General features: G+C 50.2%; 1 protein-coding gene across 1 annotated transcript in view; it reads left to right on the top strand.

Moving 5' to 3' along the window:
* The window catches only part of MYO5B (myosin VB), a 1,009,160-nt gene that overhangs the window by 967,169 nt on the left and 19,912 nt on the right, over positions 1-22,079 (top strand). The window contains exon 35 of the mRNA XM_086960377.1: positions 7,685-7,835. Within this exon, the coding sequence (XP_086816503.1) occupies positions 7,685-7,835 (151 nt within the window). The remainder of the gene's footprint in view (positions 1-7,684; positions 7,836-22,079) is intronic.

Below are 22,079 nucleotides of genomic sequence, written 5' to 3'. Positions count from 1 at the left end.
GCGCAACTGAAAACCAAACAAAAACAAGAAGCGTGAGTACATCATTACAGCTTCACAACATGTGCAACCGCACATACCTTTTATAACAGTTCGAGGACCAACGTTTAACTTGTTCGACATTCAGACCCCTGGCTGTAGCCTCTGTAGCAGCCCCTATCCGAAAGGAATGGGTCCCAAACTCGCCGGGGTTCAAGCCCGCAGCGGAAATTGACATCGCAAGCACCCGCTGAAACTGAAACCTCGTCAGTGGGGTGGTGTCAGCGTGTCTCAACAAGGTCCCCCCCCATGATGCCACCCTTTGCGCTAAATATTCCTCTACGCAACTTACCGGGCACATGGAGGACCCGGGAATCCTTTCTATGAGTATGCAGTCCCCCATCGCACCCTGGTCGGTCTTGGACCTGACAAAGGAGATGGACATTGTCTCTCCTCTGACTTGAACGTGCTCTCGGCACAGTCCCCCCGCCACATCCCGCTTGTTCCTCGCCACTAGTTCGCTTACCCGCATAGCCCCATGGAATGCCAGCGCAAAAGCGGCTCAGAATAACACTGTTTCATACTGGGATGAACACGTAGAAGGGAGTACAGATAATAACAGGGCCAGCCTATCCAGACCTATCGGGCACCTTTCATCTACTCTGCGACCCTCAAGGCGTTGCCACCCACGTAGCGCTTTTTGTACACCGAAAGACACTGTCGGGTCCTGGATCCCATAAGCCCTTGCCACAAAGGAAATGGCTGCCCGATGCCTCTGGGCCGTAGCCACAGATTTGCCTGCCTGATGTAAAGACAGCAGGAAATTTACTACCCACTCCTCCTGGCCCCAAAGCTCCCCTCCAGCAGTCCCCAAAAAGGCCAAATAGGAACGGAACGCCCCTTCATATGCCTTCCTTGTCCTGGGTGCTAAGCTCTCTCCCACGAGGTTTCGTAGTTCGGGGCACCGAGAGACCAGAGAGCTTCGGGAAAGGGTGCCGCCACCGGGTCCGCTGTGGGCAGAAAACCCCAGAAGGCCTGCATACGGAAACGAGAAAGCGCATCAGCCGCTTGGTTCATTACCCCCGGCACATGTCTTGCCTTAAATAGGACATTCAATTGCATACACAACAAGACAATTTCTTTGAGTAGCCTCAGGATCCATTTGCATCGTGCCGCCTGGCTATTGATACACTCAACCACGGTCATGTTATCAGACCAGAATACCACAGAGTGATCTCTAAACCCCTCAGGCCAAGTTTTCAGGGCCACCAGAATGGGGAACAGTTCAAGAAAAGCAATGTTACTCGTCAGCCCACCCTCATGCCACCATGACGGCCTTTTTTGAGCCGACCATTGTGTGCCAAATATGGCACCAAAACCAATGCTCCCTGCCGAATCTGTCCACAGCCCCCAGCTCCTCGGAGGACACCGCCGGTTTGTTCCAGACGACTCGACCATTGAAATCCGCCAGAAATGCCAACCAAATGCGCATGTCCTGGCGAACCTCGGCCGAGAGCCTCGTGCGATGGTGACCCTCCTTCAGGCCGATCATGGCCTGAGCGATCGAGCGGGAAAAGGGGCGGGCCATCGGTATTACTCTCAGGGCAAAATTCAGCTGTCCCACCAATTGTTGTAATTGCTGCAGCTTAACCTTAGACTGACTAATACACGTTTCCAGGGATGCCCTGAACCTTAGCACTTTTTCTCTTGGTAAACGAAAACAACCCTCCTCCGAGTCGAGCTCGATCCCCAGAAACTCGAGGCAAGTCGAAGGACCCACAGTCTTACCTGGTGCCAATGGCACACCAAAATGATACATTAAGACACAAAATTCATTCAAAGCCTGACCACATTCCGGATCCCCGGCTGCCCCTAGAAACAAAAAGTCATCGAGATAATGCATAACCTGTTGAAACCCCGTCTTCCTTGTGAAGACCCATTGCAGGAAACAACTGAACTGCTCAAAATAAGCACAAGATATAGAGCACCCCATTGGCATACATCTATCCATGTAATAGTGTCCCTGAAACATGAAACCAAGAAGACGCTGATCGTCTGGATGTACCGGGAGCAACCGGAACGCTGACTCGATATCAGATTTCGCCATCAGCGCACCGGGCCCTAGGCGATTCAATATGGCTACGGCCTCATCGAAAGATGCATACCGCACTGAACACACTTCCGGGTCTATCGCATCGTTTACGGAAAGACCACGTGGGGCTGACAAATTATGTATCAGCCGAAACTCACCCGGGTCCTTCTTGGGGACCACCCCTAAAGGGGAACAAACAAAGTTAGCAACCGGTGGCACGTTAAACGGACCGGCGACTCGACCTCGAGCCACCTCTTTCGCAATCTTCTCTTGTACCGCGGTCGTGTGCTGCAAGACTGACATTTGGTTTTTACATTTCGCTAAACCCTGAAACTCCCCCACTGGGATGCGGAAACCATATGAAAACCCGTTCCGCAACACCCCAGCGGAAGCGTGATCCGGGTATTCGCTGAGCCAAGGAATCATTGCCATGGTATCAATCGGAGTAGGTAAAGGCGCCCCTCGGACTGTTTTAGACCTGTTTGGTGCCTCCTCTACCCCCGTTATCACCCGTTTTGGCTCTGCACATGGACTCAGGATGGGACGCTTGCCCACACCCACTACATTCGTGCCTAAATTTGCATGACCCCAGGGGCCTCGTACATTTACCCCTGTTAAAGTTCCAACAAATCCCCCTTTTACCTGTGGTGCCGTTCGGCCTGGAGTGGTAGTCGTTACTCGCACCTGATCGAAAGGGCGCCCCAGCATATTGGCGGGAGGACTCCCCCACACTACTCCCTATCAATGGCAAATTCAACATACCAGTATCCTCCATCTTCGACCATGACACAGAATCGTAACAATCCGAAGTTAAGTTTTTATCATGTTCTTTCGCTTTTCTGAAAATATTATCGTAACAGAACCACTGATTGCCCCCATATGACACAGAATACCCCATGATCCGTGACTGATAAATCGGCAATTCAGACAGCAATTCGGGCCTACGTTCGCCCAGGATGGATGTAAAAATCCCCCACGCCTTGCCCCAATTGCCAATGTTTTCATTTACCTTGAAGGCGGCCATCTTTGCGCGCCAAACACTCGGATGCATGAGCTCCTTTTGGGTCTTAACATGCTCCATTTCATAATGATCGGTAAGCAACGAGAAGATGTTTACATACTCATCTGCCCATATCTTCTCCTTAATAGCTAGAGGGACATGTTGACCCAACTTTTCCCTTCGTGACGGGGCAGACTCATCCCTCGCAATCGGCAATGGCCGCTTACCTGAACCGGAAGCTGTATCTGCGGCTGAGCCTATCCCAGGTGGCTTTCCTCCCGCCGCAGCCGGCGTGATAACTGGCGATGCTGCCTTCGCCGCCTCCCTTGTTTCACGCAGTTGCCTCATCAAAACCCGTGCGTCGTCAGCCGTGGCGCCCTCGTTATTTTTACCCAACCACGCTGCTAATTGTGCTGCTAGCTCGGGCGGCATATCCTCCCCGGACACGGGGGTGACCACCACGGGAATCGGATTCCCCTCCGCCGGCACCGGAGTTGGCTCTTCGAGTGGGGTACAGGGAACCGGGATGTCCCCTCCAGCTGCTCCCCTTCTGGGCCTCTTGCCTTTTCCCCCCGGAGCTGCTCCAGCCAACGGACGTTTCGGTCCCTCTTCCCCGTCTTTCTCCGCCATTCGTTTCTTTAGGTCGGTCACCTCTTTCATAAGAACACGCAGCATCTGGTCGGTAGTCATTCGCTTTCCAACTTTCTTAGGCATTCGCCAACAGTAAGACAAACAAGAAAGATTACCACACTCAAAATTGGCTCTTCGTTCCGTCTCGAGCTCACGTGCAGCGAGGGGGTGCAGCTTCAGAGCACAGGAACAAGAGGATGCGTTCTTGGCTTGTTGCTCCTTTTATCCGTCTTCAGGGCGGGCGTAAACCCGCCCCTGCCTGCCCCTAGGGCGTGGCCGGCCGCGTCAGTGTCTAGGCCAGCCCACTCTAGGGCGGGAAAAAGCGCGCCCCGGCTACGCCGCTTCGGGCATACCAGCCGAGGCTCGCCTCCCGCCCAAAAATGGCTTCCCGGGGGGCTCGTGGTACTCAGCCATACGTTCGGGGGGACCGAATGGTCGCCCCTTTCCATGAACAATGACTTTAAAGTCCATTCACAAACATTTCTGTGCACCTGCATTCAACCTGGGAGTACTGAATGCGGTTGCACCTTCCAGGATTCTGCTTCTGGGTCAGTGGATATTGTTATCCCACAGATGGAACCGAGTTTCATGAAAAATCGGTAAGTACCAAGATTGATGTTAGAGATGGGAAAGATAGCGCTTTAGGAGTGGAGGCCATACAATTTGAAAGGACCCTCTACAAAGTCCCAGAAACACACATAAATGTACTCCCAAGAAGGTGTGTAGTAAGTGTTGTAAGGTAAAGGAAACAGCTCCACATTTCTTGGGGGTGTTGCAGTAGCGGTGTACCCAGAGTGAAAGTTTGTATGTGCTAATGCTTTGTTGCAGTTTGCTTCTTACGTGTACTGAACCTGTGTACAGTCCACAGATGAAAGAAGAAAAGAGGTCCTCTTCTATAACTTGTGTCAATTTTATGAATCTACAAGAACTCGAAATCTACTCAAAGTACACAAAGAATTGAGAAAGGTATCCCCTCCCTCTTGGGTGGCACGTCTAGAGTGGGTCTGATTGACACTCTACCTGTTCTGTATGTATACCATAGGGAACATAGCTTGCTTTATGGGAATGAGTCTAGTGCCTACATCTTGATTTGTGGGGCGAGAAAACCCCCTTCATGTATCTTCTCAAAAGGAATCACACTCTCAAGGTCATATCAAGGAGTAGGTGCCATCCTCAAGACGTTTGCTTATAATGCCCCATAAACAGAAAGACAACATGGAGGAAAGGCAACACAAGGGTCCCCAGAAAGCCACGTACAGCATGCATTTGGAGTGCACATGCATTCACTCTCTTGGTCATAGTGGCTCACTTGCAATAGTGCGGTAACACCTCTCCTTCCTCCCTAAATGGTGGCATAACTTCTTATGCTTGCCCTATACCTACTCTGGATAATGGAACAGTTAGCAATGTGGAAATAACTAATCCTGCAAAGCAGGTATTGGTATGTTTCTCTTTAAAGCCCCTTTCTGGCTTACCGACTTATCCGGCTGTGCCAGAAAGATCCCACACTAGAAAATATAGGCTGTGCTATAGCGGCTGTGGGCCAATGTATGCGGGAAGGATCCCATTAAAAATGAGCACCATTGAGTTGGGTAAAAATAAATATCTGTTATTCAGCGCCAATATACCCTTGAGTGAATATTCTCTTTACAAATACGCATGTTATGTTCAGGAATCTGACCATCCTGTACCCAGTAACACGGCCACAGGTTATGGTAGCCATTAGTGGTGACTCACATCACCCAGGTACTGCTGGTGTGGGACTCCTTTCCAATCTGTCTCTTCATTCAGCTGCCCGACTCGAAGAATAGGCCTGCCAATGGCTCAATGAGAACTTTTCCCAGGGGTCCAGCCTTTGGGTCCCATCAGGTCCAGTCCTTCGAGTCAAGCTGACAGTCCTGGCTTGACAGTGTCACTTCATTAAGGGATACTGTCAACTCCCTACCACCCAAGCTGGATTTTTCAGGACAAAGAACCTGCTGGTATGCCCCGTAGGCAGGCGGGCGGGCTCCACTTCCCCGTGAGACCAGTTTTCGATTCCAACGCAGAATTTCTGTCAAGTTCCACTCAAAGACTCACCTGCACATACATCCAGAAAGTCAGAGAACAGATACAACCCCATTCATTGAAGAATCCATGATCAGCAACTCTTGCATCACTCTTTCTTCCTTAAGGAGATACACTCAATGCTTAATCCCATGCCTCCTAAACATGGTTTGCCTGGTGCTTGGCCAGCAACTCCCTATTGCATCCTCATTCTCCCATATTCACACTAATACTAACCTGTAGAGAGTTGGGCCAGCCCTTACTCATTGCTTTCATATCACCATGAGCTCACAAGATCTACACAGAAATAAGACAAAATGTATGGTTTGAGAACGTGCATGAAATCTCTTCACAGTTGCTGTCAGCACAATGCACTGCTTAACAGCCAGTGGTTAATTTGTAAAACAAAAATAGTGCTGGGGCTCCCATCAAGAGACAGCTTGCACCAGCCCATGTCTCCTGTTAACACTTCCTAAAACAGAACCAAGTACCAACTATGAAAGCGGGGAGTGGATGTGCCATAATGGCCAGAGCTACTGACTTCTGAGCTGGGGAACCAGCCTCAAGTTTCTGCATCGGCTAAACATCCTGTTATTCTGGTCAAATCAGTTAATCTCCCCATGCTGACCATAAATGAATGGGTCCTTAACTGGTGCTCATGAAAAGCATTGGTGTTGATGATTCCGGAAGCCACCAGCTCAAATTAAGCACTGTTAACACCTAATAGCATATGGGCTGATTTTGAGTTCTGAGGATGGCAAACTCCGTCACAAGCATGATGGTTAACCCATCCGACAATTCCCATTGGATGAACTACATATGTAATATAGCAGATAGGATATCCATCACATTTGTGACCAAGTTAGCAGTCCGCCAAAGACTAAACCAGCCCCATAGTTTATTAAAATCTACTGCTACATGATTGTTGACATAGTATTTATGAACAGACATCCAGCACATGAAACAAGCTGTAATGTCAAAACTCGTGGTTTGCGGTATGGGAGCCAGTATACGATCGACAAGCTATCTTGCTATAGCGACAATTTGGTTTTTTTACTATTTTGACTTGGTGAACTACAGATTATGCCCAGATGCAGGAAATAAAAGGAGAATTTAACGACAAGGGCAGAAACTTCTTTTTTAAGCTACATATATTCTTTACTGGCCCATCCGAAACTTGGAAAAGGTAAGGTGATTTTATCATCTAGAGGATAACCTATTATGGTTACTTCCTAAACTATAATTTGGCAAACTGGACGAGTTTTTATACTGAAGGCTTCATGGCAAAATCTAGTCCTACTGAACGTACTCTTACAATTAGGTCCCCTGAGAACTGATTCAATTATATCTGAAGTGGTCCTGAGGAAGGTTATTCCACCGAAACGCGCATCGACCCAGTGCCGGGTCTCATTGAAGTTTGGTTCTGAGACCCGTAATTTTGCCAGAAGAGAACTAATAATATCTTTTTGTTTCTCACTGTCTAAATTTTTTCCTTGCCACTAACAGAGGTGGTGTTATAAATGTATGAGGATGAATGAGTGAGTGTGATTGGAATGGGTGTATGTAGTTGATTTATCAGGAGGACGTTTTACATATGTATATATTTTTGTATTTGATAAACTTATAGGCAAATATCAAGGTTATAAAAGAAATGTACCAATGATCATATGCATTTGAATTTTTGTGTGATGAAAAGAATTTTTGATTTTGTATAACATGATATAATGAAAAATATAAAAACAGAAGAAATGAAATGCTTTGCTAAAAAAAAAAAAAAAATAAATCAATATATGGATTTTGGCATACTTTAAAAGTAAATTTGTTGGTCAATGTGGGAAATGTTTATATAGATATAGGTGTTGTTTTCCCCTCTTTTCCCTGACCTCACACTTATTTACGGGGGGTCCCTTTATTTTGCTGACAGATTGTTTCTTTTCTAGGGATTCATGACCAAAAACTCGACAAAGCAGAATGAGCATTGCCTTGCAAACTTTGACCTCACGGAGTACCGCCAAGTCCTGAGCGACCTCTCCATCCAGATCTACCAACAGCTCATTAAGATCGGGGAAGGGATGCTGCAACCAATGATAGGTAACATTACTGTCCATTGGCACAATCTATATTTTTATTAATCTAGGGGGGGGGCACAAGATCCAACACAATGTGTATAAAATCAATCAATCAATCAATCAGTATTTTATAAAGCTCAACTACTCCCCCCCTGCTCCTCCCCCCCAAGGGTCTCAAGGCGCTTAGTGGGGGGGAGGGGGGTGTATCAGCAGTTCAGTCGAAGAGCCAGGTTTTGAGGTCCTTCCTGAATTGTAGCAGCGATGGTGATTGCCTGAGGTGCAGAGCCAAGGAGTTTCAGGTCTTGGCAGTGATCTTCCTCCTGCAGTGTTCTTGCGGATCCGTGGGATGGTGGCCAGGGCCAGTTAGGCGGAGCGGAGATGTCTGGTGGCAGTGTAGAAGGAGAGGCGGTGGTTGAGGTATGCAAATCCAGCATTGTGGAGGGCTTTGTAGGCCTGCGTGAGGAGCTTGAAGGTAATTCTTTTGTTGATAGGAAGCCAGTAAAGGTCTCTTAGGTGGCCGGTGATGTGGCTGCAGCTTGGGATGTTCAGGATGAGTCTGGCGAAGGGGTTCTCGATGTTCTGCAGTTTCTTTAGGTTTTTTCTGCGTGGTGCCTGCGTAAAGTGCGTTGCCGTAGTCGAGGCTGCTGCTGATGAGCGCATGGTTGGTGGTTTTCCTGAACTCAGTGGGGATCCACTTGAAGATCTAGTGAAGCAGGCAGAGGAGGAGGAAATGGCACTGATTTGGTGGTTCATTGAGAGCTAGGAGTCCAGAAGATGCAGAGATTTTGTGTGTGGTACGTGGGTGTGGGGGGATGCTTAGCCCCGTGGGTCACCAGGAGACATCCCAGGCAGAGCGGGTGGAGCTCAGGATGAGGACTTCAGCCTTGTCTGAGTTAAGCTTGAGGCAGCTTTCCTTCATCCAGGTGGCGGTTGCCTTCATCCCATTGTGGAAGTTGCTCTGAGCGGCTGTGGGTTCATCTGTGAGCGATAGGATCAGCTGGGTGATCGTCGGCGTAGGAAACGATGTTGAGTCCGTGGCTTCTGACGATGGCTGCAAGCTGGGCCATGTAGATGTTGAAGAGGGTGGGGCTCAGGGAGAAGCCCTGAGGCACCCTGCAGCTAATATCTTTGGGTTCTGAGTTGAATGGTGGCAGTCTGACTCTCTGTGTTCGGCCGGTAAAAAAGGAGCGGATCAATGTCAGCGCTTTGTCATGGATGCCAACGTCGTGGATCCTGGGCAGAAGGTGTGGTGGCAGATGGTGTCAAATCATCTGAGAGGTCCAGGAGGATGAAGGCAGACGTTTTGCTTCGATCGAGGCAGGAGCGGATGTCATCTGTAGGGGCAAAGGGAGCGGTCTCCGTGCTGTGGTTGCTTCTGAAGCCTGATTGGGAGAAGTCCCGGACGTGGTTTGTTTCGATGAACTCAGAGAGTTGGGCATAGATGGCTTTCTCAATGACTTTGGCTGGGAAGGGGGGGCAGAGAGATTGGTCTGTAGCTCTTGAAGTCCTTCAGTCGGCAAGGGGTTGATTTATGTGTGCTTCCAGTCTTCAGGGAAGGTGGCAGACTTGATGGAGCTGTTAATGGTGCAGCATAGTTTTACTGTGATGGAGGTGCCCGCTCTGTTGCAGATGTGGTGAGGGCATGGATCCGAGGGGGCTCTGGAGTGGATGCTCTTCATGATCCAGAGGGTGTTGTCAGAGGTGAGGGTGGTCCAGTTGGGCAAGGTCTGCTGGGGTCTGGAGCCATTGGGTGCAGGGTTTGCGGGTGAGGTGGGTGGGTTTTGGGTATTGCGAATCTGTCGTAGATCTCTTTGATCTTAGCAGTGGAAGAAGGTGGCGAGGTTGTCTCAGATGTCTTGCTGGGTTTTGCAAATTTTCTGACCACAGCAAAGAGTTCTTTGATTATACAGACATTAAATGAAAGTAAAATGTTTACAAAAGACAAACTTGCAACAAAGGTATAAAAAACACAAGTTCACATCAGTAATGGTACAAAATATTGGTGTTGCAACCAAGATTTTAGTGACCTTAACAAATAAAGTAAATTAGTTGCAGTTTTTATTGGGATAAGAAGCATGTTCTGGTCAAAATGCACAGTGGATGTTTAGAAAACATTTTTACCTTTGTCTCTGTTTCTCCCGAAAATTGAGGCCATTTAATTGGATCCAACAACCAGCTGAGTGCATATTTTTGAGTGCTAGTGTACAGGGTCAAACATGCCGGCCTAGGCATGAAAACCACCATCAGAGGAGCAGCAGGCTGCAGGTAACAAGCAGTGTATTTCGCAAATCAGTGTGTGAGACCACTAATGCTTGGACAACAAGGCAAATGTCAAGCAGTGGTAAAAGCACGCTAATGAAAACTGCAACTAAAGATTTGTCACCTTGATCAGATGTTCTTTGTGGAATCGCTTTGTGACCTGAAATTAAAAACAGATACACAGTGACATATCAGAATGGCCAAAGAAGGAACAAACCGAAGTCATGCATCCATGAGATAAAATGCATTTGGGACTTTTGATATGCAAAAACCTGGTTTTAGAAGCATTAGGTTTCAAAGCAATGATCTGTCATTGGCTGTTTGAGCCAATGAAGTTGGCCATTAAGGAGCTGAACAGATTTTATTGATAACCTGCGAAGGTAAATTAGAGTGTCATTCGCGTACTTGACATGCAATTCCTCAGTCAGATCTCCAAGTACACATTAAAAAACATGGAGACCAATATAATAACATATGGTACACAATACGGTTTACCCAGATGTTCCCATGCTGTCCAGTTTGAACTAATGAGTACATATAGAAGAGAACCAGGTCACCACACTACACTCAAAGCCCGTTCAATGCTGCAGCTGTTCAATAGCTCAAGCTTAAGTGATATAGTCTGTTTGTGGAAAGTTAAGAAAATTATATTTGTTCATCAGCATGTAAATTCTGTATGACTGAAGTGAACAACGTACATTGGTGTGTGGTGTGTGCGTGAGCATATGAATATGTATGTATGTGTGTGCAGCAGTATGAGTCTGACGCAGCCTCACAGTGTGTGTTACTAGGAGCCACCCATATTGTTGCCGGCCACAGGCATGACATCATAATCTCTGGAGTGATAAAGCCCACCGTTAACATAATGGTATCCATGATAGGCATTTTGTAATCCTCCTTGGCATAATGCTGGCTCTCGCATAATGGTGATCATCCTTGTCAGGATGAAGACCAGCCCTGGCATAGTACTGATCTCTGGATAATTGTGTCAAGTCTTGTCCTATACTGTGTATTTTGGCATTAAGGCGCATTTGGTGGGGATTTTAGTCTGATATCACCACAGATGGCAAATGTTACCCAACAATAACATATTGTGGGCATGATTGGCATTATGGAGCCCGTTTCTCGCATAATACTGGCCTCGAAATGCCAGTGGTCATTCAGAGTATCCTTGCGTGATAATAGCAATGCCTGGCATGCCTCCTTCATAGTCTGAATCCCATTTGTGGCCTAATGCTGCCATGGCAGGTAATGTTCATTTTCAGGATGGTTGTGCACAGCCATTGTACACATCCTGATCATAACTTGCAAATTGTGGTCATCCTTAAAATGATGGAGTGGAATGCTAGGATAATTGGGCCTGGCATAGTCATTTCATCTTGGCATAAATGTGGCAGTCCCTGCCAAAATGAGGGAATCCCTGGCTTATGTTGTTTACAGTGATACATGGGCGTGTAAGTACTGCTTGATGAAAAAGTCAAACCGATGTCTGAGGGCCCAGTTTATATTTATGGTTTAAATCTTTTATTGAATTTTCCAAAGAAACAAAACAAGAAGGCATTGCAATGTCAGACATACGTGGCTTGCTTAGTGTCCATGCGTTATCAAAAAGCGAACATAGTGCCCACAGGGCCGGTGTAATGACATAAAGCTGTTGAAGTGCCTTGGAACTTAACGCCCACTCCCTCCCCCCTCCCACCCCCCTCTGTCCACCAAAGAAAAAGTCAGCGTCATAACAATCTGTTTGAGGAGGCAAAAGAGCGTTTATTTGGGCCTGCGTGTTCGTGTTTTCTTCGTGGGCTGTGGGTCCGGTATTGGTGTGTCTGCCAGTCGTAGGAGACGTAGGTGTCTGGGACAGCTCAACTCACGAAATTCACTTGTGAGCAATGTCAGGAAGGGGCGCCACAGCTCTGGAAATTCCTCCCCCCTCCCGGCCTGTACCAGCGACAACTTTTCCATTCCAAGCACCATCCATAACCTGTGTAACCAACTTGTGTGCGGGGGACTGTGTGGTGTTCTCCAGTGTGCCACAATGTTTTGGGTAGCTGCCCCTAGGGCAATGGCGATGAGACGGCCCCTGTGGGATCTCAGTGGATACATCAGGGCATTGGGCAGTCCCAGCAGGATGTAGGCGGGGAATCGGGGCAACTGAGTGTCTAGGTGAGAGTCCACCTCGTCTATGATCGTGTCCCAGTATTCCCGTATATGTTGACAGCTCCAGAGTAGGTTTTCCAATGTGCCTAATTCCCCACATCCCCTCCAACAGCGGTCGCTGATCTGGGGGTTCGCCTGGTGTAAGCGCTCCGGAGTGTGGTACCAGTACGTTGCTACCTTGGTGAGGGTTTTGGTGAGACCCGAGTGGTATGTGGAGTGTCGTGCCCTGTGATAGATCCCGCTCCACTCCTTGTGTGTGAGGGCCCTACCTAGTTCCCGCTCCCACCGACATCTTCCTGCGTTGTATGTGTGGGTGTTCGTAAGAAGGAGATGTTGATATAGATCAGAGATTAATTTCTTCTCAGAAGTGCGGGTAACTAGCCACTTCTCATATGGTGTGAGGTATCGGTGGGCTCCTGGTTTAATATCCGGTTGGAGGGCCCAATGTCGCACCTGCAGGTAGGCTAACCTACCTCCCTCTGTGATAGCGTAGGCTTCCTTCAGTTGTTGGAAAGAAAGGATGCCTTCCAGGTCGAAGAGATGCCCCAGTTCTTTGCAGGGGTGCGTCGCCAGCTCGCAAATGCTTTCGGGTCAAGACCGGGGGTGAAGTCGGGATTAGCGAATAGAGGTGTCAATGGGGAGGGAAAGGTCGACAATTCATGTTTGGTAGCTACTCGGTCCCACACCTCCATGACCATGCTGGTGATCTGGGATGCATAAAGGTTAGGCGGCCTGTGTCACCGCGGAAGAAAGGGTGATTCCTTGTAGTGGCATACCGGCCACCGCCTGGTCTTGAAACAGCCAGGGCTTGCTCGATTCTAGCTGGTACCATTCCACAAGGCTCCGCAGTTGTGCTGCGTAGAAGTAGAGTTGGAGGTCTGGGATTCCTACCCCGTCATGTGCAGGCGGTAAGACCGCGATGTCATGTTTGAATCGCGGACGGCGGCCTTGCCAGATGTAGCGTGCCACTTCAGATTGCATCTGCTGGATCCAACCTTGAGGTGGACGCAGGGGAAGGGTCTGGAATAGGTAGAGGATTTGCGGTAGTAGCGTCATTTTGGTGGCCGCTATCCTCCCAAGCCAAGAGAGCGGAAGGCGTTTCCACCTCCGCAGCTCCTCTCGCAGCTGTGTGCAGAGTTTAGTATAGTTCGCGTCTACTGTGGCAGGGATGGTGGGACCTAATAAGATTCCTAGGTAGGAGACTGTGGTGTCTGACCACTGTACGTCGTGTTCTTCCCGTACCGCAGCCAGGGTTTCGGGCGATAGCGAGATGTTGAGGGCGATCGATTTGTCCTCATTTACTTTGAACCCCGAGGCGAGCGCAAAACTATGGAGTTCCACGAAGAGCGCACGAAGTGAGGGGACCGGATCGGTAATGGATAGCAAGATGTCATCGGTGTAGAGGCTGATCTTATGAGTGTCACCTCCGAATGTAATACCTTTAATGAGAGCATGTTGTCTAATTCTCTGTGCTAGTGGTTCCATATATAGGGCAAACAGGATTGGGGAAAGGGGACCTCCTTGTCTAGTCCCTCTGCCAATCGGGAATCTGGGGGAGGTGTGACCATTAACGCGCAACGTGGCATTGGGTCGCCTATAGCAGTTAAGGATGCGGGTGCAGAACGTGTCCCTGAGACCAAAAAGACACAGAACTTGCTCTAGATAGGGCCAGTGCACCCTATCGAATGCTTTCTCCGCGTCAATGCTAAGAAGCATGCAGTCCGGCCTTGTTCGTGACCCGGCCTCAATGAGATGTAATACTCTCCTGGTGTTGTCGCTAGTTTGTCGCTGGGGTATGAACCCGGCCTGGTCGGATTCAACAAGCTGTTGAATCTACGGCACGAGCCGAGTTGCCTGTATAGAGTTTAAAGTCAATATTCAATAATGAGATCGGCCGATAGGAGCCGCAGCTGGTTTTATCCCTACCGGGTTTCGGTATGACCGAGATAGATGCCTCTAGGAGGTCTGCGGGGATCGCGCCTGGTTGGTCAAAGGAATTAAAAAGATCCCGGAGGAGGGGGGCCACCTGATGGCAGAAGGTCTTGTAGAAGATCTCTGGGTACCCATCCGGTCCAGGTGATTTCCCGTGTTTTAGGCGGGAGATTGCGGACAATACCTCCTCCAGGGCTATTGGCCAATCCAAGAGGTCGGCTTGGGCTGTATTTAAGGATAGGAGCTGCGCTTCCTGTAAGTATGTCCGACCTGCTTGGATGTCGAGGTCGTCACTCGCATAGAGGGACTGGTAAAATGCTCTAAAGGTCTCTGCTATGTCAGCGTCTTCCGTGACTAGTTCACCCCCTTCCGGTCGCAGGGCCTGCACTCCCTGTCTTATGCGTTGTTCCCTCAGTTTGGTCGCCAACAACCGTCCACAATGGTCCCCTCCGGTGTAATATGCTTGCCGAAGATGAAGGGCAGCATATTCCGCCGCATCTTGGTCAAGGGCGGCCAGCATCTTCCTCTCCCTGCAGAGTTGGCGCCAGGCTCTCATGGCTCCGGTGCACTGGTGCATTTGCTCCAGTTCCGCCACTCGTTGCCTAAGCTCTGTATGCTTCTGTTCCCTGTCTTTATTATTGGCTGTGGCCACGGAGATGAATTCACCTCGTAAGACCGCTTTAAGGGCTGACCATTGCGTCGCCCGTGTAGTGTCTGCATTGTTGTTGTGGGTCAGGAATTGCGTGATGGCGCTTTTAATCCGCTCCACCGTCGCGGGGGTACGAAGAAGGTATTCCCGGAGGTGCCAGTGTCGCTGTGGGGCCGGTGTTGCCGGTAGGAAGAAGGTGGCTACCATTGGTGAGTGGTCTGATAGCGAGGCCGGTAGAATCTCTATGTCCTGGGTTTGCGCAACTAGGTGAGACGCGCAAAGAAAGTAGTCTAGCCTCGCATAGGATCTATGAGCCCCTGAGTGATATGTATAGGCTGTGCTGCGTGGATGGAAATGCCGCCAGAGGTCGGTGAGCCCGAGCTCCCGGAGGTGTGCGTGGCCTAATTTAGAGAGAGCTCCCACTTGCCCTGTTCGCTGGCATGAGCGGTCTGCTGTGTTGTGGAAGACTAGGTTGAGGTCCCCTCCTATCAGTAGGTGTCGTTCTGTGTTGGCTGTAGTTGCTGCTAGCGCTGTTCGGAGGAATGTTTCCTGTTTCTCATTGGGCGAGTAGATGGAGCCTATCAAGAGTTTAATGCCGGCAATTAGGAAGCGGTACACCAATAATCGCCCCTTCAGTTCCGCTTCCCTCTGCAGTACCTTGCCCTTAAATGCTTTGGATACCAAAATCACCACCCCGGCTACCTTTTTAGAGGCAGATGAAAAGAGTTGTATAGGAAAGGCCCGGGATTTTAATCTATGGTGGTCTTTGGGCAGGAGGTGTGTCTCTTGGAGAAGGCAGATGTCAGCTGTGGAACGTTTCAGCTGTGACAGGACAGCTCGGCGCTTGATTGGATTATTAAGGCCCCGTGCATTAAGAGAGAAGATCTTGAGTCTAGTGTGTGTCAGCATTAATCAGGGCAGGGTCTAAAGCTCCAAGCATTGCGTATAGTGACAAAAATGCAGGAAACGAGAGAAAAAAACCCCCAGGGTGGACAGAGGGATCCCTCTAAAAAAAAAGCTCCCCTCCCTGCCCCCAACTCCCACCCAGAACCCTCCCTAACCCCAACTGGAAACTCCCCAATGGTCATAAATGTCCTGGACCAGTCACGACCTTGTTCAGGCCCAAGGAAGTAGTCAGTAAAGGGAAACGTGGCACTGGCAACCCCAGTGGCCCCTACCCAGCCCCAGGCAGACCCGCTAGGAAGTAAGCTGTTATCAGAAACCACCCCCCCCCCTTTTTTTTTGTCACTCGGGGAAGTGTCTCATTCTGAAGTTGCGGTATCCTTCGAAACCTCTTGGATGGCTGCCGCCTGTTCTTGCGCTATCGTGGATGGGTCCGGCTTGTGGGCAGCCCTCGTCGATCGTCCGCGCCGTATGTGTTGCCAGCCCTCCCCTGTGGAGCGGGGGCCTCCTTTGTGAAGGCCCACTCATTTCAGTATCGCTTACCGACTCATCGGCCAAATCGATCCCCAACAGGGCACAAGTGTCTTTCAGTGAACGGAGCTGCTGCAGGACGCCGTTCCACTTGAAAACAAGGCAAAATGGATGTCCCCACGAGTACGGGATCCCTTTGTCCTGCAGGAAGGCAGTGGCGATTTTAAAAGCCCTCCTTTTCTGTAAGGTGACCATGGAAAGATCCTGATACAACGCCACTGGATGTCCCTGATAGCGGAGCGGCTGTTTTTGACGTGCCTCCTTCATTATGCGCTCCTTTAGGGGGAAGTCGGGCAGGAATGCTAGGATGTCTGGTGGAGGGGCGGGGGCCTTGCGCGTGAGGCCCACCCTATGCGCCCTATCGATTCGGATGATGAAGTCCTCGCTTTCCCCCAGTATTTCTCTGAAAAGGCCCTGTAGGTAGAGGGTAATATCGCCCCCTTCCGCTTTGGATGGCACTCCCCGGACCCTTATGTTGTTTCTTCGGGAGCGGTTCTCAAGGTCCTCTGCATGGCCTGCAAGTCCAGCTGCTGTTCCTGCAGGTGCAAGACTTCCTGCTGTAGGTGTACCACCTCCTCACATCGTGACTGTTCCGCATCCTCGACAGCAGCCACTCGTTCCCCCAGACCTTCCACATCTCGCCGGAGCTCCCGATGTTCGCCTGCCATGTCCTGCTAGAGGGTCTGGAAGTCCTCTTGCAGGAAGTTGAAGAGAAACTCCAGGAAGACTTTAGTAATCGGGGCTCCCTCATCTTCGCGGTCTGCCGGGTCCTTGGCCGCCCCTGACTGGCTCTTCTCTCTCTTGACATCCCCTTTCGACAGCAGTTCCGGTATTGTGCGACCACCTCTACATTGGTTTCCCGACATGGTTAGGCACACAGCGGTGTCCCGGTGCCTCTAGCTGTGTACCAACGCCCCAGGAGGCCAATGAGTCCGCGCCGACCACCTCTGGCACTGGATTTGCTCACCCCGCTCCGCGTCACTCCGCGCCACTCCGTGCCACTCCGCGCCAGGGATCACCCCCTCTTGGTCGGCTGTGTCTCTGTTGATCTAGGCTCCCTGGATGTCTGCAGTGCACAGGTCCCTTTACTTCTTGCTCCACTACCACCAAGGGGGCCGGCGTCCGCACCCTCCAGTACGTCGCTTCCGAGCAGGGCACCCCAGTCCGGTGCAGATACCCCCAGAAGTCAGCCGCACCCGATGTCGCCTCTGTCCCTTGCCGCCTGCTGAATCTCTGAGTAGAGGCCTCCTTGGGCGGATCCAGGGTCCCACCTGCGCAGCGGCATGGTCCCCGAGTTGCGGCTGGTCTCCCGACCCCTTAACAGTGTGGGCCCCTAGGTATTGCCGCGTTGTGGAGCTGACCCGGGGAGTCTCTCTAGAAGGCTCTGGTGATCTCTAGGCAAGCAGGGCGACAACAGAGGAATAGGGCTGCAGGTATTGGCCTCTGACTCCGGGCCTCGCCAGGCGCCAAGCCTCCATACGCTGGGACCGCCTCCTGCCTGCCGAGTGAGGGCCGCAGAGCCGGGGCCTCGATTTTCGCGCCCTCTGTCCACCAACAGCGGGACTCTGTCTCCCAGCGCCGCCACTGCAGCCGTCCCCTACGGCGTCCGCTAGTTTCCAGCCTGCGCGGCCCCTCGGCTTACCCCTCAGCCGGACTCAGCAGCCGTGTCCGTGCCGCTCCGCAGCACCCCGTCGGGGGTAGGCCCCGAAGCCTGGGCCTCTATTTTCGCGCTCCCGGTATCCGCCGCAACTCTGATCGGGAGCGCACCCCTTTCCTCTCACCTCCGCCAGCCGCGCCGTCAGTGCAGCCTCACCGCCTCCTCAGGTGCTCCGACTTCCCTCTGACTGCACCTCTCGTCCAGCCGGGCCACGCGTCCCGTGAGCCCGGGAGATCTCCTCTAGGCGGCGCGGCGAGCGGCCGATGTCAGCGCCACCAGGGGGGAAGGTGCCGTTTCGTGTAGCCCCCACCGTCTTTTCTGCACCGTCCGGCCAGCCGCTGCAGCCCCTGTGCCCGGGGCAGTGAAATCGATATCTGGGGGGGGGGGGGGGGGGGAGATGTAGGCTATTAAGGGGCGAAACTGAGGCCGGGACCGGGAGCCTCACTGACTTGCATGCGCTGCGGTCGCCATCTTGGCCACACCCCCCCAGTTTATATTTAGACAAAATGTAAGTTGGTATTTCATGGAAATAAAGGTTTATTTCATGAAAAATGGCATGGCTTGGTCTGGGCGATTTAGTTTATTTTCCCAAAATAATGCTTGTATATGACAGCATCTGATAGCAAATGTTTTGTATTTAAGTAACTTACAAGCTAATGAAGAGAAACAATATTGCACGTCCAAAATATATTTATAGCTAATGCTTGAGTACTAATTCAAGTGAAGTTAGAGAAATACATTGACGATGGTGTGTCCTTGCTGCGTTTCACGATTCATGTGGAAGCATTTCATCTTCAGCAAAACCCACAAGATGATGGACGGAATGTTGCACAGTGGCAAAACATTCACCCTCAGCCACAGATCTGGGTTTAATCCATCGTTATTTTGCTCACCAAGCCACCCCAGTTCAGACATGGCCATATGCAAATCAGTCTTGACCCTGTGCCTCATGGGAACAGTCCAGCCCGAACTGCCAAGCCATGTCTTCCCTGGACCGGAATCAAGCATCCTAGGACCGGTTTCTGGCTATCAGCCGTATTCAGCCAGGATAGCTTGACTCCAGTAGCTTAGTGAGCACGGGACCCACGTCTGGGCATACCCTTCCCACATAGGGTGAACAGCAAAACACACAAGATGATGGACGGAATGTTGCACAAAGGCAAAACATTCACCCTCAGTCACAGATCTGGGTTTAATCCATCGTTATTTTGCTCACCAAGCCACCCCAGTTCAGACATGGCCATATGCAAATCAGTCTTGACCATGTGCCTCATGGGAACAGTCCAGCCCGAACTGCCAAGCCATGTCTTCCCTGGAGCGTAATCAAGCATCCTAGGACCGGTTTCTGGCTATCAGCCGTCTTCAGCCAGGATAGCTTGACTCCAGTAGCTTAGTGAGCACGGGACCCATGTCTGGGCATACCCTTCCCACATAGGGTGAAACAAAAAATCATTTTTGTATCAATGTGTGGCAAATGAACTTTTTTTTTCAGTTTTCCTTTAAAAACACTAGGACCCTTATTCTATATATATTGTTTGTTTTGGCAAGAATAGTAACACAGTGATCGTGTATAGTTTCTGCTGTTTCCCAAATAAGGAATTAAGCAATCAGACCGTCAATCACTACTTTGAAAGTGTTTCTAAATTCTATTTAGTCCAACCCCTATTTATTGGGAGTCACGAACGGGCTGCTCCAATGCAGACCCGAACTTTTCACCTATTTAATGCTAAAGGATTGGAAATTGGACGGAAGCCTCATGCTAACAATTGGGAATGCTGGGACTGTGCGGGGTAGTGTGGGTTGCCAGCGCCCAGAGCAGACCATTAGCACTTCCCGAGTCCCTTCCACTAGTACAGTATTGAGACCCTTACCCCTAAACGCATTGATCAGATTTTAAGAAATGTTTTAAATGTTGCGCCCCTAAGAATTTGGCGCCCGGGGCAACTGCCTGTGTGTCCCCGCCCACGCTATGCCACTGCTGGGACAGAAGCCTTGACTGAATCGCAGCTCGCCATATTAGCATTCACATTCACATTCGCAAATGCTGATGCTGAGACGCCTGTTTTTAGGTCTCGGCTAGCGTTGGCTGCGCACATGCACAGTCTCGCTAGCGAGACTTAATGACTCTGAGTAGCAAGGGTAAACCCCGCCCCTCTTCTCCATTGGCTGGCCTCCTAAATGGCAGCCAGCCATTGGAGAAGAGGTCTCAGTGTTGTCATTCTCTCGCTCTAAGCCCCGTCTTTTTCTGATTGGGGGCGTGTTTTTTAGGTTTGTTCTACCCTCTTCTCCATTGGCTGGAATAATAAACAACAAGTCAAAAACACGCCCGTTGTTTACATTCCAGCCAATGGAGAAGAGGAGAGAAAGATAAACACGCCCCCAGTCTGCAAAGGACGGGGCTTAGTGAGAAATGGTGAGCACGTGGAGCGGATTGTTTTTTTTTTTGTCATCATGAAAATACGCAGAAGCAAGCTCTTTATGGTTTGTACAGTAGAGCCATGCGAGGGAAACTCCCGGGGCCGTGCGTGTGCCCACCTATGCAGCGCGTTATAGAGTGGCTTTGAAATGCAGATTTTTAGTCGCGCATATCACTGTGAACGTGTGCTGTGTGCCCCCGATCACCGCCGCCAGCCCGGGAGCCATGAGAGCACTTTGTTTGCCTTCACCGGGCCCAGAGTCCATCGACGCCCAGAGTCCATCGACGTCAGCACCAAGCTGAGCTGGGATTGGCGCCAGCTCTGAGGGTTACCCTGTGTAGTAGATGCTTTCACAACACCCTGGCAATGAGGGGGCTTGTTGTAAATGCACTTATTTATGTGGCTTGTTGAACACTGAAATCCCCAAAAATAATTACAGGTGCTGTCTGCGGAGAAACATCTTCTGAATTTCAGGAGTGAAACTGCGAGATAAGAGAAGGACAAAGCGTCGGCTGTCTGTGAGGTAGATTTGTGTTTAGACAAGTGAGCCTAGGAGAGGTGACCTTTAACTCCATTGGAGCAATTTGTGATCTTTTAATAACATTCGTAGGCCCCGTGAATGTAATCTGACGCAAGACAAAGGTGCGCTTTTAATTACACTGTAGGGACCGCGCCAGCGCCCCCTGTCTGGGCTCCCGGTGACTCGCATTCCAGAGATGGAATGGTGCACAGAACCTTATCGAGAGGAAACCAGCCACGTAAAGGTCACTGAGAATCTTCATCCCTGCTGCCCCCTTCAAACGCTATATACGTAAAAAGAAAATGTACTACTCACCACTACCCTAAACCATTGGTTCGTTAATGATTCCCACATGTGCAGGCAGTAATTTGTTAATATTGACCTTGGTGATTTTTACCAGGAAGCGTGCGGTGCTAAAAGGGGGTGGGGGAGGAAACGGCGAGCGGAGGGAGAGAGAGAAAGGGGCGCGAGAAGACGAGTGAGGTTGTCCTTCAGTGAGCAGAACTGTGGTGGATGCCACAGCAATGTAAACAACGGATGAAGGGTCTCTGGAGGAACCGAAAGGTTTTAAAACAGGCCAGTGCAGCAGGACGTCTGTCAGGGCCATGGAAGTGTCACGTGACAGTTCCACGACCATTTCATTGAGAAACAGTCACAGACAGAGGGAATAAGAGATAAAACACTGGGAGACAAATAAATGAAACAACGAGATTGGAGAGTGAAGCACAGAGAGAAAAGGGATAGAGAGGCTGTTAATGAGACCATGAGAATTTTTTACCCTGGTACCAGAGTGGATTATTCTTGTGTTACCATGCATGCTTATCAATCACGTGTAGAACACACTTGTGCTCTATCGTTTACTTCCGGTTAACTCTAGCACGAGGACTCCATCAGTGAGATTTTCGCATCGTTCGCATTGGAGTCAATACAGTATTATTCATTCATATTGCAGGGAACCTGTCCTCTGCATGCTGCCTGACCTTACACATAAATTAAGCTAAGAGTGGCAACCTGCCACTGAGCCATGCTCAAAATGGCTGCTTGTTTTAAAAAGACATGGGGATAACAGGCAGCGGTCAAAAGCACCGCTGTCTTCCCCTGGACTGAGTGGTCGCTCCCCAGTGTCCTGCTGTGTCACTGGTATCGTTGCTGCTTTGCTTATTCTGCCATAGATTGCTACCGCTGTGTGCCTGGTAGACGCTGTATTTAATCTGCACTTTACATTGGTTAAATCGCCGCTTTTC

The sequence above is a fragment of the Lissotriton vulgaris genome, chromosome 3_1 (assembly GCF_964263255.1).
Source record: "Lissotriton vulgaris chromosome 3_1, aLisVul1.2, whole genome shotgun sequence".
Classification (NCBI taxonomy): domain Eukaryota; kingdom Metazoa; phylum Chordata; class Amphibia; order Caudata; family Salamandridae; genus Lissotriton; species Lissotriton vulgaris.
The sequence above is the reverse complement of the archived record's forward strand: the minus strand, read 5'-3'. Positions and strand labels throughout refer to the sequence as shown.